The sequence below is a fragment of the Danio rerio genome, chromosome 8 (genome assembly GCF_049306965.1).
Source record: "Danio rerio strain Tuebingen ecotype United States chromosome 8, GRCz12tu, whole genome shotgun sequence".
NCBI lineage: Eukaryota > Metazoa > Chordata > Actinopteri > Cypriniformes > Danionidae > Danio > Danio rerio.
In genome coordinates this window covers 13,861,089-13,879,995 of record NC_133183.1, presented here as the reverse complement: position 1 = coordinate 13,879,995, position 18,907 = coordinate 13,861,089, and the positions used below count along the sequence as shown (strand labels likewise).

The following is an 18,907-nucleotide window of genomic DNA, read 5'->3' as shown; positions in this document are numbered from 1 at the left end:
GTTGCAAATGCTTTTGTACAACCATGCAAATGATTATGTGGAATCTTTCCTACATTATCAATTGTTCTAAAAGTCATGTTGATCAAAATGTATTATTTTGGGCCTTGTTTAATAGTCTAAGCCCCCACAACATTAAAAAATTGTTCATGGCATAAATCTTTACATGGAAAAAGGCTGAACAAGTTGTCATAATATTTTGTCAAAATTAATTTTTTTTATACATTTCCATGGATTTTTTTAATCTGTCTATAATTGGTAAATTTCTTGGAGGTGAATCTTGGCAGTGCTGTCTTTTGCTTTTTGTATCACAGTACATGTACATCTGTCAACAAATTACAGTACAAACAGCAAAAAAAAAAAAAAAAAAAAAAAACATAGTTTTGCCCCTGCAGAGTACACTGTTATATTGACAACAGGACTAAGTAATTTATTTAATTTACTTATCCATGCACAGTGAGTATGTTTACATGGACACTAATAATCCAATAATGAATGAAATTGAATAAATGATGAAGGTCATAATCAAACTAAACAGAAATTGGATTAAGACCTGTGGAGTGTGCCTATTTTAGTCGCATTATTAAGTGTAGTACAGACATGTAAACACCGCAATCATGTAGGATTTTCGCTGCATTTTGCAACAGGATAGTCCTTAAACACACAGATGTTTAACACTATTCTTTTTTCCCCCATATGACGTGGTGTATCAAATTCTATTAAAACAACACTCTTCCAGCAGTTCATTCTCAAATCCAATATCGTTTTGTCACAGGGGCCAGCATGAAATGTTACTAAATGAAAGTGAAAGTGTCAAACTGCAGTTAAAGTCAACAAATAAAAACGAAACACCCGGAATGACACGAAACTCCGGAGGAAATGTGAAAAGTGTGGTCATGCAATGACATTTTGTGCTATAACATGTAAAACGGGATCATGAAAGGAACGTTCAAAAACGTTTAACTCATGTAAACAACTTCATCATATTATTGTCTTAATTTGATTAGGGCCAATAATTTGATTACTAATGTCCATATACAAGTAGTCAATGACACAAGGACTTGTCATTTTTACAGCACTGACACATTCATTTACACAGAAATTTTGTTTTTAAATATTAATTTAGATTTTGAGCAGTAGACTGCATGGTGTTTTGCTATTTGTACACGTTGATTTGAGAAATGCAGTTTTGCTCATTTCAATTCTGATCTGAAAAATGTACCAAAGCGACTGAGACAAACTGCAATACCCATCTGTCTGTTATTTTTGCTATATGTTATTGATGATTGTGGGATTTCTCTAACAGTACAGCTCTTTTTGTTTTAGTTCCTCTTAAGCCCAGAGGAGGGCACTGCATGTAAACACATTTTTCTCTTCAAATGTGCAATCTATGAAGGAAGCCTGAGGGCAGAGAGCTGAAGTCACGTCTTGATTGCATTTACCTGCTGCACACTGGTCATCGGGCTCCCTGAAGTCAGTCTGATATTTACAGCAGTGTACTCTGCTGCTCTGAGGCTAAATGTCTGCTTGGTGTGCTGGGCTTTTTTGTGCTCCTCCTGAGGTTACTTCTATTAAAGGGCTGCAGAGAAGAGGTAAAGTTGTGTAGGGTGTTGTGAAAGGGAGGTATCATGGCAACAGCAGTTGTGTGATAATGTGGTCAAGGTTATTTTTTACACAAATGGACACTTTAATGGACTTCTTTCTACCTCGCTACACTGTTGTACATTTACTGGTAAACAGAATCATGTTTAGGTAATAAAAATACTCCTAAAATGTTTCATGTTGCACGTTATTCTAAGATTAATGTGTTTTTTTATAATCTATATTTATATTTTGATAGGTTTACACAGTGAAATAGAAGGGGAATTTGAAACTAATTGTCAGGTAGACCTTTAAAAAAGGATATGCAGTATCTAATTTAGTTTTCTAGTTGAAGTATGCATATAGCTCAAAATAATGATTTCTTATAAAGGAAAATTACAAATTATTATATATTGATACACATTTTGTTTTTGTTGTGTTGTTTTTAGATTTTTTTAATCTAAAATACCAAATAATCCTAAAATTAAAATAAATGACACTTCTTATACTGAAAATGAAGTCACATGCATTGAGCTGGTGTGGTTTTTTTTTCTTTAGCAGAGTGTAAAAACTTGATGTTTCTGTTGGTCTCATCTATCAAATCTGATTTTGTATTCTGTATTGAATTGAAGTCAGGTGATTGGCTGGGCCATTCTACAGCTTGATTTTTTTTCTCTGAAAGCATTTAATAGTTTTCATGGCTGTATTTTGGATCAGTGTCTTGCTGAAATGTCCACCCTGGTTTCAGCTTCATCATAATGTAGATGTTGGACTGAAGCATCTAATATTAATTTACAATAACGAAAGGCAGAGGGTTGCTTGAGAACTACTGAGAGATTGTAGCTGCTGTCTGGGCTTTCACTGCCTTTCTACACCTTCCTTTATTTATTTATGTGTTCAATACTTTTCCCCTGCTCCAATTCATTTTATTATGCATAACTTCACTTGTAAACTTTTTTTTTTTTTTTTTTTTTTTTGCATATATGGATTTCTTTGGTTGCTATCAACATCTGGGGAAAATTTCAAGTCAACAACACCTTTAGAAAAATGGTGACGTGTTCAATACTTATTTTCCCTGCTGAATATTGTTTTACTGCTCTAGCAGGTTTTACATCATTCAGGGTGTTCGCAGGGTCTTAAAAAGTAAAAGTTGATAAATCAACTACAGTATGAGAAAATTATGCATTTAAGTTAAAGATTTGATACTGATTAGAACTTGAAGTGGCAATGAGGTCTTAACATATTCTGAAAAGGTCTTTCAAAAGTTTTTAAAATGTATTAAAATTACCTTTAGGATTCCTGCATATACCCTGTCATAGATTATATATATATATATATATATATATATATATATATATATATATATATATATATATATATATATATATATATATATATATATATATAAAGTGTTGCTTACAATGTAATTGCTTTAAAGATATTTTACTTTTTAAATATTAAAGAGAAATGTAACTTTCTATCTATCTTAATTAATATGTAGATTTTGATAAGTTCACACAGGGAAATAGAAGGGGTTAGATCCTTTTAAAAAATATATGCAGCATTTAATTTAGTTTTCTAGTTAATGTATGCATATAGCTCAAAATAATGGTTTCTGATAAAGGACAATTAATAATTCTTATTGATACAAATTTAGTTTTTTATTGTTTTTAGAATTTTTTTTAATCTAAAATACCAAACATCCTTAAATTGCAACAAATCTGCTTCAAAGTAACCAATGCATAATATATAATATAGATTTTTATTTCAAAAACAAAGTATATAGATCAAAAGGTAACTTTTCTATACAGTTGAAGTCAGAGTTATTAGCCCCCCTTTAATTTTTTATTTTTTATTTTTTAAATATTTCCCAAAGGATGTTTAACAGAGCAAGGAAGTTTTCACATTATGTCTGATAATATTTCTTCTTCTGGAGAAAGTCTTATTTCTTTTATTTTGGCTAGAATAAAAGCAGTTTTACATTTTTTAAAACCATTTTAAGAACAAAATTTTAAGCCCCTTTAAGCTTGATAGTCTACAGAACAAACCATCGCCATACAATAACTTGCCTAGTTAACCTAACCTGCCTAATTAACCTAGTTAAGCCTTTAAATGTCACCTTAAGCTAAGTGTCTTAAAAAAATATCTAGTCAAATATTGTTTACTGTCATCATGGCAACGATAAAATAAATCAGTTATTAGAGATGAGTTATTAAAACTATTATGTTTAGAAATGTGATGAAAAAATCTCTCAGTTAAACAGAAATTGGTTAAAAAATTAACAGGGGGGCTCATAATTCAGGGGGGCTATTACTTCTGACTTCAGTTGTATATACAAGCTAACATTATCCGTATATGTAATGATGTAATACAATACTGAATGTTTAAATCAAACCCTGTCCCTCTTTTTTTTCTCCTGAAGAGCGTTACTGCATTTTATCATAATATTGTGTTGCGATGTCTCATGCATCAAGACGTCTGATCATTTCTGAGTCTTGGAACACAGTGTGCTGCATTAAATTCTCCTCACAAACTTGTTCCTCTTTCAGTCATTTTTGTCTCAAATCAACAAATTAAAAACATAAGTCTGTTTCAAACTTTTATATTGATTTATATCTCATCTACAGTGACAGTCCCCAAATGTTATTCAGCATATGCCTCCACTGTTTCTCTTTCCCTGGAGAGATAAACGTTTCTTTTGATGTCTTCATGCAAAGCAGGCAGCATCAGTACTCGATGACGTCCATCACTCAGAGACAGCTTATCTTAATGGTCCTCCCCATACTCTCTTTAGCTTGACTCTGAGGCTCAGGTGGCGTGTAGCGACTGCACTATAGGTAATAATATCAGACCTCTTATTACCCGCATTTATTCCAGCGTAGTGCTCTTCTGAGAAGCCGAGCAGACAGATTTACACCAGCCTCTCCATCTCGTCCTCTCGATGAGAAAGTTCACACCGGGGTCGAGTGTCTGAGCGTCGGGAGAGAATGAAAGTGGCTCCTGCCGCCTCCCTCGGCTCCTTCCATTACTCACTAACCCTCCCACAAAGACCCAGCATGCCACAAAACCTGCTTTCTTCCTCCTCACAGGAGAAATATTCTGTCACAGAACTGCCGACCCAACAATCCATCAGCTCCCACTCACCGAGAGAAACTTCTTGTCAACACCCTTTCTGTCTTTAGGAGAGTACTCTTGATGTTCAATTATTCTCTCTAATCTCTTAACTTTGTAGTTGGAAGTGTGTCTGCTCTCGAGGTGTGAAGTTCAGAGAAGCATGCTGTTATGCTGATCTGCAACTTTTCGGCTTGTCAGGTTGCTGTTGAGGTAATGAACAGTTGAGGATTGTTCAGCTGAAAATTAATTACTCTTCCCTTTCAGATATAAAGTCTTTTCAAAAGGTGCATGTTACAGCTGCACTTGTTTTAACTCACACATACAAGCCATTATAAGATGCTAGTAATGTAACAGATCACAAATCTCACAGTTTGGATCACACTACGGTTTTTTAGTCATGGATCGGACCATTTTTTGGATCCGTCTAATATGTTTGTTCTCCTGCTTTTCATTGCTTTATGAATTGATATATGCACTGAAAGAATATCATTATGGGTGTTCATTGGTCGATGATTTTGGCAGTTGTCTCTTGGAAGCCATTGTAGCAGAAGCTTGGAGAACAAAACTCCAAATAGCAGCGAACATGAAGGATCTTTCTGTACTTCCCAAAAACCTGATGTGCCACTCAGTTAACTCTGTACACTCACAAAGGCTTTTAAGATACTAGTGGTGTAACTGATCATAAATCTCACGGTTCGGATCACACTACGGTTTTTGTGTCACGGATCGGACCATTTTTTGGATCTGCCAGGTTAATCAAGTAGCAGATCTATAACTCCAAGACCAAATACATCAACATATTCAGTTGAAGTCAGAATTAACCCCCCTTTGATTTTTTATTTTTTTTTATTTTAAATATTTCCTAAATGATGCTTAACAGAGCAAGGAAATGTTCACAGTATGTCTGATAATATTTTTTCTTCTGAAGAAAGTCTTATTTGTTTTATTTCAGCTAGAATAAAAACAGTTTTAAATTTTTTTTAAAAACATTTTAGGGACAAAATTATTAGCCCCTTTAGGCAATTTTTTTTTCTCAACAGTATACAGAACAAACCATCATTATACAATAACTTGCCTAATCACCCTAACCTGTCTAGTTAACATAATTAACCTAGTTAGGCTTTTAAAGGTGCAGTAGGTGATCTGCCAAAATGCTAACCGCTTAGCATATTATCTTTAGACGGCGGGGAGGGACTGTGATTCAAAGCCACACCCCCTGAAATCGCGAGTGCGCGCACCGCATCACAACAGCAGACAGACAACCCACTAGTTCATGTCATTCGCCAGTTAGTTAGTGCCAGCGCCGTGCAGGAACTACATTTATTACTTAGCCTCACTTACATGCTATTTTTGAGCGAATATTCAGAGTATCATGCTAAACAATATAGGAAGGTTGTCATTGTTCAAAAATGACCCAATGTGAATATAAAAGCAACTTCAGCTCAATAAAGCAGGCTAGGCGGAATAGCGCTATTTACTGATGTTTTGTTTTAAACTAAACATAAATCTACATTATAGATGCTGTAAAAGAACCTTATGAAACTGAAAATAATCACTTCAATCTTTCATCGAGAGATTTTAGTGGCTGAACAACACGTCTGTGCACATAAGTCATTTATAACACAACACACTCTAACATAAGCTTATGCAGACGGGCACTCGCGAATGGCCGATCTGCGTGAACAGATGCGCAGAAGTCCGAATCTGCATTTCCTGACAGACAGTCTGAGCTGCTTATCGTAATTATGGGAGATGTCGGTCCGACTCTATTTAATTGGATGAACATTTTTTAGTTTTATGCCTTACCCAGAATATAAAAATACATATAAACACATTTAGATCATTTACTGTAATCATTACTATTGGACTGTGAAGAGACTTTCAACCAGCACAACAAAACATGTTTCTGAAGACAATCACCTACTGCACCTTTAAATGTCATTTTAAGCTGTATAGAAGTGTCTAGTCAAATATTATTTACTGTCATCATGGCAAAGATAAAATAAATCAGTTATTAGAAATGAGTTATAAAAACTATCATGTTTAGAAATGTGTTGAAAAAATCCTCTCTCCGTTTAACAGAAAATGGGGAAACAGTTAAACAGGGGGGTGAATAATTCAGGGCAGCTAATTATTCTGACTTCAACTGTACATATTTATTACCATACTAAATCCAAAGAGTGTTCATAGCTGAAATTTAGTTGTTCAACTTAATTTGGCTGTTTAAATTCATCCCAAATAAATTGTTTACAACCACTTACCTTAAAAAAAAGTAAATCCAAGGAATCATTTTTGAATCAGTGATAGCTTTAAGGTACCAATATGGGCTCTTGGATACAAACATACACCTTTTGAAAAAGTGCTGACCCAGTGACAGCTCTTTTATTTCTAAAAGTGTTATGGTGTTCTTTCTGCTGTGTTCATGATACATTTTTCCTGGGCTGTCAAGCTGTAGATAGGACAAAAAGAAATCGTTATGGAACTATAATAAAAGGGCCCTTAGAGCTTTGCACTCATTCGCCCCCACATACTTGGCCATTCAAGCCAATGCTGGTTGACAGCATTGATGTCAAGCTATGCGTATCTGTGGCATTTAAGAGCTATGCTGGAGCTACTGATTGTGTAATGAAATTATGACAAAGCAGCAATGACAAAGCTGTCAGAAGACTTGGAACAAAATGAGCAAGTTGTTTGTAGTTTCTTTTGTTGTGCCTGACAGCTCATGGTCACAATTTGCTTCTGTTGTAAAGAAAGCATTATAGTTGTTTTGTCTTTATGTTGTCAAGAAAGTCATACAAGTTTTAGCCCATTCATTTGTTATGACAGTTATGACATTTTTTCTCAGAATTGCTTAATATGAACTCACATTTGCTATTTTTTTTGTACATGATAGAATTCAACATTGGCCGTTCATTCCGCTGGTGACCCCTGATAAATAAGGGACTAAGTTGAAGGAAAATGAATGACTGAATAATATTTCAACATTGCAAGTTAAAAAGTCAAATTCTGTTTTTTGAGCACCAAACTAATATATTAGTATGATTGATGCTCAAATGATGCTCAACATTAAGCTTTTTAAACCTGGAGTAAAGTACATAAGTGTAATTTATATCAAATTAATACATTTTTAGTGACATTACGAGGCTTCGCAAACATTAAAAACATACAAACTTCTCAACTATTAATAGTAGCGCAAAGTAACAATGTAGATAGCAGAATTATATAACTATTAGAATAGTCATAGCAGCCATTCTGACCAAACAGACCAAAGTTTTTATTTTATGTTTAGTTTTTAAGCATGCAGAAACTGTACAGATTTTTCCACATTGAAGTGTTAGGTCCGGAGATTTTATTTTATTTCATTTATTTTTGCACACTTGAAATAAATTACATCTTTTCAAAAAGCCAAACATTTAAATTAAAAACAATTACTTGGAAGTGTAATACAGTAAAATTGCAGTTTACTGTATTTCAGATCAAATTAATGTATTTTTGGTGACATTTAAGAGGCTTCACAAGCATTAAAAACAAACTAACTCAATTACTTAATGGTAGTGCAAAATAACACTGAAAATACCAAAGTTATATAACTACTAGAATAGTCACAGCATCCATTGTGACCGTTCTCATGTTAAGAAGTCATATTGACACTTCATATTTACATTCTAAGCTTCTATTGAGGTAAAAGAATTAAGCTTTGAATGTCTGTTGTCATATTTTATGAAATCTTTACTCAAAAAAAAAAAAATAAAATAAAATAAAAAAAAAAAATATATATATATATATATATATATATATATATATATATATATATATATATACTGTATATATATATATATATATATATATATATATATATATATATATATATATATATATATATATATATATATATATATATATATATATATATCTTTTGGTAATAGAGCCTATGAATGTGTACAAGTTGCTAGACTTCACTTTGTCCGGCAAGCAGGAGAGCAAGGCTTATTCGCAGCGCTGCATATGTTGTTTTGAAAGACACGTCTGAAGCAAAGTTATGTATTTTTCTATCAGAAAGTTATGTTTTTTTAACACGTTGCTTGGCAACAGAGCCACGCATATTCAAAAGAAAGGGAATAAGTAGCCGACACTGAAATGCATGCGGTCAATTTGACCTCTATGGTAATTCAAGGTAGAAATACTCTTGTGTGTAATTTTAATAAAATACCAATGATAGAAAGAAATATACACACATTTAGCAAGAGATATTGAGTTATACTGGATGCAAGTTATGTGGGAGAGGGGGGAGGGGTTCCTAATTCATGCTTGATCCCCCCTGAAGGACATCAAAACAAGATGTATGGGTGTTCTGCCCTTTAATAGTTACGAAGTAGTTTGCTCTAATCTGTATCTTAAATAATATTAACAATTCAAATATTCAATAACTTTACATTAGACCACCTCTGTAATGGTTCATACCATTGTGAATGCATGTTTGAGGCAAAATAAATAACTTCAATAAACATTTGACCACCCCTGTAATGGTTCATTCCATTGTGAATGCGTGTTTGAGCCAAAAATATTAATTAATCGGTTTATAATGTGCAAATTTAGAGCAGCAACAGACAGTGTAGGTGTTCACAAAACATGTTTCTTTAAAAAAGGCATTTGTAGGTGTCTGTAAAACTAGATGCATACTTTGTATTTTAATATAAACTGGCTCACACATGAAAGTTAAACAATAAAATAAAAAATAAGAGCAGTCTTTCATGGTCATCCATTAATAGTTGCAGGAAAGCAAACCTGTCACCATTTATTTAATATCACAAATGTCATTGAGAACCACTCAATATCTCTTAAAACTGAAAACATTATTACAAGTTTGATTAATAAATTGGATGTAATTTAGTTAAATATATACATTTGGTTCACTAAGGCATATTACCGAACAGAATCCAAAAATTTGACCCCCCAATCCTCAATGTATAATTCGCACCCTGGTTCTATGGGTTTTATTTTAACATACAGTATATATTAAATTACAACATTTTAAAAACAGTCTAAATGACTGCCTTCTAGTGTTAATGAATACAAATTTATTTGTTTTTACCATAGTAAAAACAATCTTGGCTGGAGGTAACAAATGGGTCATTTTATGTTTTTGTTTGTTTGTTTGTTTGTTTGTTTGTTTTTTGAAAAAGAAAATTGATCTGGAGTTGAACATTCTGACTGGATTAGGAAAATAGCCCAACATGCTGAATTGTTTTACACACAGTATCATTTTTTCTAACAAAACAATACATGCAAAGTCATTGCATTTGTAAAAATGGAATTGTCTTTTGTGGTGTATCGTATCTCACAAATGTTTTGTTGCCTCAATCAGTTACCTTTATAGTGATAAGTGCACTGGAATCATCTTAAAAACTCTTTTTTCATCTCTGTCTGATTGGTTGTTGACATTTGGTTCTCAGAGTTGAGGATTTCATCAGGGAGGTGAGATATTCCTTGCACGGCTCGTAAATCTCATTATATCACCGGCTAGACCTGTCGTAGGGGTCACAGGGTCAAATGCCTTTGTCTGAGCACTGCAAATATATTAATGTATTGGATGTTTGACTAAAGGTGGATGAAGAGACAAACCTCCTGTTCAGTCTTAGTGTCAGTCTACAGTAAATGATGTAAAAAATGTTTTCTGTTCAATTTTTACAACAGTAATTTGAATTTTCGCAGGTCTTTTAATGACCATGTCTGTCAGGCTACAAAAAACTACCATCAGTTTATCTACAGACCTTATGTTTAGTTTTAAAGCATGCAGAAATTGTACAGATTTTTTCCATGTTGAAGTGTTAGACCCAGAGGCTTTATTTTCTTTTCTTAATTATTATTTAGTTTGTTTCATTTTATTTATTTTAATTATTTATTTATTTCATTTTATTTTATATTATATATTTTTTATTAATTTGTTTTATTTTATTATTTATTTCATTTAATTGTATTATTATTTATTTTATTTTAATATTTATTTCATTTTATTATTGTTTATTTTATTTTTTTTATTATTTAGTTCATTTTATTATTTATTTATTTTAATTCCTTTTATTTTAGTATTTATTTAATTTAATTTAACTTTATTATTTATTTTATTTGATTATTTATTCTATTATTTATTTCATTTTATTTTAATTTATTATTGTTTATTTTATTTTATTATTATTTATTTTATTTTATTATTTAATTCATGTTATTATCGTTTACTTTATTTAATTTTAATTTTATTTAATTTTATTATTTTTTTTTTTTTTATTTAAAAAAAATCATTTTTTTATTTTTTTATTTTATTATTAATTAATTAATAATTTATTTATTTATTTTTGCACACCTGCCAAGCTCCAAGAATGTAAAACAGAATCTTTTATTAATTCATTTAACCTTTTTTTATGTTTTAAATGTCTTTTTGGAGCTTGACAGATGTATTTAGCTTGATCTCTTGTAAAGTAGCTCCAACATAGAAATATCTTCATTAGACTTTCACACAAAAATTGCAGCATATATACAATAGCTTTTTTGAACTATCTCTGTAATCTAAAATTTATATATTTTATATTATTGTTTTTTTTTTTTTTTTTTAATGAAGGAGCAGCTTGAGACATGCCTGCACTGTAATCTACAGCAAAAATTCACACCTCGCCATAGATTTCCTTCCAAAATCACAGATGTTATTTGTAAGGAGGAGTTTTCTCTCAACTTTCCCCCTTGTTTCCCCCCTGTTCTCTCGAAACTCGCCACCATGTCATTTCAAGAGCAGTCCTGACTTGCAGAATCAGATGCAGCAATCAGCAGAACATACAATCTGTCCTGGCAGCCTTTCAGTTCAACAGGAGCTTTTGAAGCACAGACATCCAGCAGTTCCTGAATCAGAGTCATTTTTGAAGGCCGTCAGACGTGGAGAGCATGTCAGGAGCGGTAAGGAGAGTTTTTGGGAGAAAATGGTATTACTACAGACTTCTGGGTCGATCAAGGCACCGACAGCATGTCCGGTCACGGAGCCGCTGCCGCAACACTATCAAGGGTGATTTCAGCTTTTTCTGTCTGTCTGTCTGGTAAATCAACACTTTGCTGGAGTTTCAGAGGGTTACACATTTAGGATGTTTTTCATTGTCTTATATTGACTTAATATCCATTGTGTAGGATTTAGCCTGAGGAGTGATGGAAGTGTGAGATCGGAAAGCAACTGACAGATAGTTTGACTGATGGTGGTTTTCAATCAGAATGGAGTGTACATTTGGTCTCTGTGTGAAACATGCTGCTTGTGCTTGATTTTTTTTGTACCCTTTTTTTGCTCTGTGATTGAAGTTTTTTTTTTTTTTTTTTTCGAGAATACTGTGATACTTACTTTAAAAGTAAGTGAAGGAACAGGTGATCTCTAAGGGAATTAGAATTTTTGGCATTTCATAAAAAATATAATCTTAAGTTCATCCACACACTGTACTTAATAATAACACTAAAATATTTAGAAAATATCTAAAATTATCTGTAAAGGGCCATGGAACCCCCCTGTCACAGCAGGGTGATTACACACCTCTAGTTTGAAAAAAAGTCAGAAAAGTGAGTGAGGCCCCGTTTACACTACTACACTTTGCTATGGTTATGTCATCCGTCCACACTACAGCAGAATTTTTGAGCGCCGAAACCAAACGTTTTGAAAACACTGGAGAGGCCGTTTTAATTCTAAAACGCTGCTGCTCCATCTCAGTGTGGATGGGCAAAACGGAGTAATCTGAAAACGAAGGCGGGGCTGCAGACATTCGTCTTTCTGATTGGGGCTTCTCCCTCAATATTAAGTGGCCTTCACACACACAGTTTGGTTTACAACAGTTCAGTCTAAAACTATTATATATTAAAATTATTATATATTATATAGATAGCGCTCTGTGTCGCGGCAGAAATATGAACAGTTGTGGCTGGGCGCCGAGGACAGCCATCGACTTGCGGCGTCGGTGTGTGTACCCTGATAGAAACCTATGTTTACAATTCTAAAATGCATGGCGCTACATGCCACGTCGCCGAGCGCCGCTTCTGGTGTGTGACCACCTCATTATATTACTGCCACCTTTCATTTTCATTGTAAATACAAAACATACCCTTCCTTTTGCTAAATATCAGTTTTAATAATCAATAATGGCCATTATAAAAGTATAACGTACAACAAGTTTATAAATTATAGGAAATAAAGGCAAGCAATCAGTCAATATACAGAATCAGTGTACGTGGTTACATTATTTATTAACTTATCTTTGTGCTCAGCAAAAACACGTTACCAGAGAACAAGTAACAGATTCAAAAGACCAAAGTCAGGGAATTTGTCATTAGATAGAGACATCAAGATTAATTATCACAAATATAGTGAGATTAGATCCAGCGGTAGATCCTTGATGAACAGTCTGACGAGCACAGCTCTCATCTGGGTAGATATGCTACAGTGCATCCAGTGTGTGTGTGTGGTCACGTAATGTGTGTTTTCAGTGGTGTGGTGTAGACAGAGAGTTGTTCAGAAACGCTGGGTAAAACGCATGGACACAGATCGTTTTCATTCTAAAACGCCATTGTAAAATAATTTTGTTTTTTATTTTTATTTGCTCTAAGATTATTTTGCTTACCCCATTGGCAGATTATTTAGCTTGATTTAAGGAAAAACTCACTTCATTTTGGCATATTATTTCTTAAAACAAGACAATATGTCTTGCTTGTCTAGATAGATAGATAGAGATTTGTAGATATTTGGACTAGATACAAGACAAAAAATCTAAGTAAGAAAAGCATTTTTTGCAGTGGATTGAAGATATATGTATTTATTGTGTATTGGATAAGACTAACTAGGATCTGACATAGTTGTTGTTGTTGCTTTGATTGCTTCTATTGTCCTCACTTGTATAATAATAGCATAAATTTTGTTAATATCAATACTGTGTGAGCTGTACAGTTCAAATTTTTTATTGCTTAAGTCTAGGACTGGGTGATTGGCAAAAATTTTATTTCATTAATAATTTTCCATATTGAACAATAAGAATGTGCAGTTAAAGTCAGAATTATTAGCCCCCCTTCGATTTTTGTCTTTTCTTTTTTAAATATATCCCAAATGATGTTTAACAGAGCAAGAAAATTTTCACAGTATGTCTAATAATATTTTTTCTTCTGGAGAAAGTCTTATTTGTTTTAAATCAGTGTAGGGTCCAGCCAGTTGGTCCAATGACGGTATCCAATGGTGGATGAAGGTTCACTGCATGTTCGGTCTTTCCAGTGCACAATGTTGATTTATATTAAACTTAACTCATATCTGACTCCAATTTTAGTATGAGATGGTTTAGAATATTAATATATTTATCCTCGTTTTATCTGACTCCAATTATAAAACATTAAGAAGGTTATTTTGTTTCCGTTCACATTAATTTAGGTTATGATTGAATATTCTCTTCGGTTCATCATTTTATGTTATTCTCGTTCATTGGGATCTCTATAACATCCTGAATCTTGTACCGGCCGAGTATACCATTTCTTAAGCACAAGCATGTCAGTCTTGGTCACTAAACAGTGGCGATTGACCGCTATCCTAAAAAGGCAGAACCCTACTTACTCAGATTAGGATATTTTTTATGCGGTCCCCATAGGTCTGCTACCTCCTAAATCAGACAGAGCTATTTAGTCATATAACGATCATTACTATAGAATTAAGCAGACCAGTCGTACTTAAACTAGTAGTAACTTTGAATAATCACTATACTATCTAAATAGTATTAAAAGTTTATCGGGTGAAGGACTATCCCCTTAGATATCCTTTTACAGCCTAAGTATACATGAATAAATGCCAATTTGTTAGTCGGAGCTCTAGAGACATCGTGTAGCGTGCCGCAATGCTCCGTCTACCGTGTTCTAGTCCGCTACTAACCTGTACAGGGGCTTGTGGTGCTATGAAATTACCACAATCTACTAAAGATAATAACACGAACTCTGTTTGAATTATTCAAAACATAACAATTTATTAGTCAGGTAAATGTATTATGCCAATTCAATCAGTCAATTCATAAACGATCAATACAAAACATCAAATTATCAAAGATAAATCCAAGATAAAAAAGATGCATTCCTGACTTTGAAATATACATAACATGGAACAAGCCATGTTATGGGCTGATCTGGTTAGGCAGAATCGCGCTGAGTTTTTCTCAACCCTTACCTTAAATAATCCAAGAATTCCCTCAAGGAAGGGGGTGTGAATAACAAAAAAGGCATTCACACTTAGTGTCACACCCCTCACAGTGGTTCAAAAGATGCCTGAAGTTATATATTTATTGTTCTGATTATGTCTATTTCTGAGAGAATGAGACCATTGTACCAATCGCACTGAGACATTTCAAATGATATCAAACATGATGGTTAAAGTCAGTTTGGTTAATTCTAGAACATTCGAACAATGAAATGACCATATGTGTGAGTTGGGGGGATGAAGCTGAGTTTCAGCATAGTCAGATGCAAATGCAGCAGGAACTGGTTTTTCACGCATTCCCCCTGGTGGGTTGTGGAGTCCATTGGCCCTGTCTTCAGCTCATGTTTTGAATTGTCAAAGACATCAAGAATATTTGTAATATTTCAATTCTTACATCAGCTAGAATAAAAGCAGTTTAAAATGTTTTAAACACCATTTTAAGGACAAAGTTATTAGCACCTTTAGGCTATTTTTTTCGATAGTCTACAGAAAAAAATCCTTTGTTATACAATAACTTGCCTAATTACCCTAACCTGCCTAGTTAACCTAATTAACCAAGTTAAGCCTTTAAATATCACTTTACGTTGTATAGAAGTGTCTTTAAAAATATTTAGTCAGATATTGTTTACTGTCATTATGCATGGCAAAGATAAAGTAAATCAGTTATTAGAGATGAGTTATTAAAACTATTATGTTTAGAAATGTGTTGAAAAAGTCTTTTCTCTATTAAACAGAAATTGGGTAAAAAGATAAACAGGGGGCTAATAATTCTGACTTCAACTGTATATATTTCTATAGAAGTTGTTAATGCTTCCATATTTAAAACAGTACCCCATTAATGACTGAAGTTGCAAAAATTAGAGGGTTCATTAAACGGCATAACATTTTCGGCCAATAAATTTTCTGTGTCCAAAATGTTGCACATTTTTGCTGTGCGATTGGCTCTTAGATCAATATGCTATAGTAAAAAATCCAGGGCTTATCATTTTTATTGACAAATTTTATCGCGATTCAATATAATATCGTTTATTAGCCCAGCCCTATTTGTAAGTGGTTTTGGATAAATATTGTCTGTTGAATGATTACAAGGATCACTGACTATATTATGTCTTTAGAGATATCAAACAAAATAAATTCTTTACAGTTTCTGTTTGAGTCTTCTGGTTTAGATGAGATTGTGTGAAGGATTATTTCATTGTTTACCACCAGCAACCAAAGCAGTTTGAAAATTATTTTGCACTTTTGTGGTCTTCGGTTTGCTTTTCCGTGTTAAAAAGAGTGCAGATAATTGGAGACGCTATTACTTTTACTTCAGCAGTTTTAAAGGAGAAGTTAGATTAAATCACTGCACTTTACACTATATGCGTTAGAAGGAAAAATGTTTTTGTCAGCCTGTAAAGTTCTCCTGCTGTAAGAATATCTGTATATCTGTTTTGGAGCACTTTACTGCTTGGACTGAATTCACAAACAATGTTTTTCTTTTTCTTCCCCTCACGGTAAAGTGAAGCTTCCCAAATATACAGCCTCCAGGGGCCTTTTTTCTTTTCAGTTCCTGCACTGATTAGAACCGAGAGAGACTTACCCCGTGTGTGTGTGTGTGTGTGTGTGTGTGTGTGTGTGTGTGTGTGTGTGTGTGTGTGTGTGTGTGTGTGTGTGTGTGTGTGTGTGTATGAGAGAGAGAGAGAGAGAGAGAGAGAGAGACAAAGACAGACAGTGGTTCAGAGTTCACACAATACTGAGAAAACCACCACCTTCACTTTGCATCAGGTTCAAACATAACACTGTTTCTATAAAAGATTTTTGCTTTGTTTCTTTAGTGTGTGCCAAGTATTAAACAGTGCATAACCTCTCCCCTACCTGATGCTGCAGATTGTATAGCTTGTTAAGGAGAGATATGCTTCACTTTTCTAACTGATCCCATGATCTCATAAGAGACTTTTATCTTGTCTTTTGTCTTTTGACTTGGACCACCGCTTAGCAACCACTCAGACTGGTGTAGCTAATAAATAAACAAACATTTATATATATATATATATATATATATATATATATATATATATATATATATATATATATATATATATATATTTAACAAAGGCGAGGCAGTGACGCAGTAGGTAGTGCTGTCGCCTCACAGCAAGAAGGTCACTGGTTCGAACCTTGGCTCAGTTGGTGTTTCTGTGTGGAGTTTGCATGTTCTCCCTGCCTTCGCGGGGGTTTCCTCCAGGTGCTCCGGTTTCCCCCACAGTCCAAAGACATGCGGTACAGATGAATTGGGTAGGCTAAATTGTCCGTAGTGTATGAGTGTGTGTGTGAATGTGTGTGTGGATGTTTCCCAGAGATGGGTTCCGGCTGGAAGGGCATCCGCTGCGTAAAAACTTGCTGAATAAGTTGCTGGTTCATTCTGCTGTGGCCACCCCAGATTAATAAAGGGACCAAGCAAATTCCCACAAGAAAATGAATGAATGAATAAATATTTAACAAAATCACATGACCTTTTTAATGCTCATACTGGAATTTGTTTGGTAAAACTGTTTCCATCGTAGTTTATGCACATAATTTCTTCATAATTAAGTTTATCTTACTCAGTTATGCGCATATGTTTTTTATGCGCATTTTCAAAATGTATGCGCATCTTAGCGTTTTCATCAACAGATTTTTTTTATGCGCATGTTTAAAATGCATATACAAATAGGTGGATGGACACATAACTTATGACAGTCAAATATCAAAAAGAAGCCATATTTATAAACAGACTACACTGAGGTGCTTGCAGTGACCAGAGTTCGATTCCTGGCTTCAGGTCCTTTGCCGATCCCACCTCTCACTGTTCTATCCTAATGAAGGTGAATATATATATATATATATATTTTTTTTTTTAAAAACTTACTATTTGTATCTAATATCAATATATATATATATATATATATATATATATTAGGGGGGGGGGACTTCTTTCATTTATTTATTTCTTCACTGCACTGCTCAAACTGGAATGGCAGTGTATGCTTGAAAAGTTGATGAGATTGATAAAGGCTGAGTTGAAAGTTTTTCATGAAGTTGGCAAAAGTGGGCTGATGGCTGACACGACGATCCACACAGTCTGCCAAGACTTGAGCTGCATTTCTCCATTAAAGACGCAAGAAGTTCAGTGACTTGATGTATCAAGAGGCTTGAGAGACAGGTGCAGTCAAGAGTTTGGCTCTGTCTTGCTTTCATAGAATAAAAAGAGAGCTGACTGACTGAGTGCTCCGAGACTGATGCTTCAACACAGAAGCCAATATAGCATTTACCTTCTGTTCACTGCTACTGTACAAGTCTGAATTGTCCTGGATTAAAGGGGTTGTTACATGTTTTTTTTTTTTTTTTTTTTTATGCTGGGCAAAGATTAATTGCAATTAAACGCAATTAATTTTCTTACATAAAACATCAGACTTTTTTAAAGCCTATTTTTAATCTAATGTGAAGGAAAACATAAGAAATGCTCTAATCAGAGACTGAATGCACATCTGTATGTGGTATACTGTTGACAGCACCAAGAATATACTTTGCTCTTTTTGCTTTTGACACAACATAATGCAACGCTTGCATCAGTTGTACTGAAGCTGTGAGAGGCAAGTGTCAATCACTGAGTGACTGAATGCAAGTGGGTGGAGCCTATTTTTTAGAGGCAGACCTAAATAGCCTAGTGATGTCACATGGTAACTAGTTGGCAAACAGGTATTTTTCACAGCTTGATTCAAGCTGCAGTGCGTATATTTTGCCATTTCACAGTTGGAGATATTTGTGGAAATATAATCTTCACGTGGGTTGAACATTGGCACGGCTCATCTCAATGGATGAAACAAATGTTTTGCTGTTTATGTGCTTGGCTGTCACAGCACCGGTGTGGATACTGTACTTTGAGATTTTACATCTTGACAGTTTGACCCAAATAAGAATTTACACTGGATAATGTGCACTGAACAGGTA

General features: G+C 33.9%; 1 protein-coding gene across 10 annotated transcripts in view; it reads left to right on the top strand.

Annotated features, from left to right (window-relative positions):
- Positions 1 to 18,907, top strand: part of dab2ipa (DAB2 interacting protein a) — a 212,658-nt gene that overhangs the window by 36,918 nt on the left and 156,833 nt on the right. For 2 of the 10 annotated variants that reach the window (XM_073910096.1, XM_021478374.3), the window contains exon 1: positions 11,489 to 11,637. The exons of 6 other annotated variants lie outside the window; for them this stretch is intronic. In XM_073910096.1, the coding sequence (XP_073766197.1) occupies positions 11,499 to 11,637 (139 nt within the window). In that variant the 5' untranslated portion in view covers positions 11,489 to 11,498. Of the gene's footprint in view, positions 1 to 11,488; positions 11,744 to 18,907 lie in introns of those variants that run through there. 2 more of the 10 variants (XM_073910097.1, XM_068223104.2) reach the window with 1 other exon arrangement.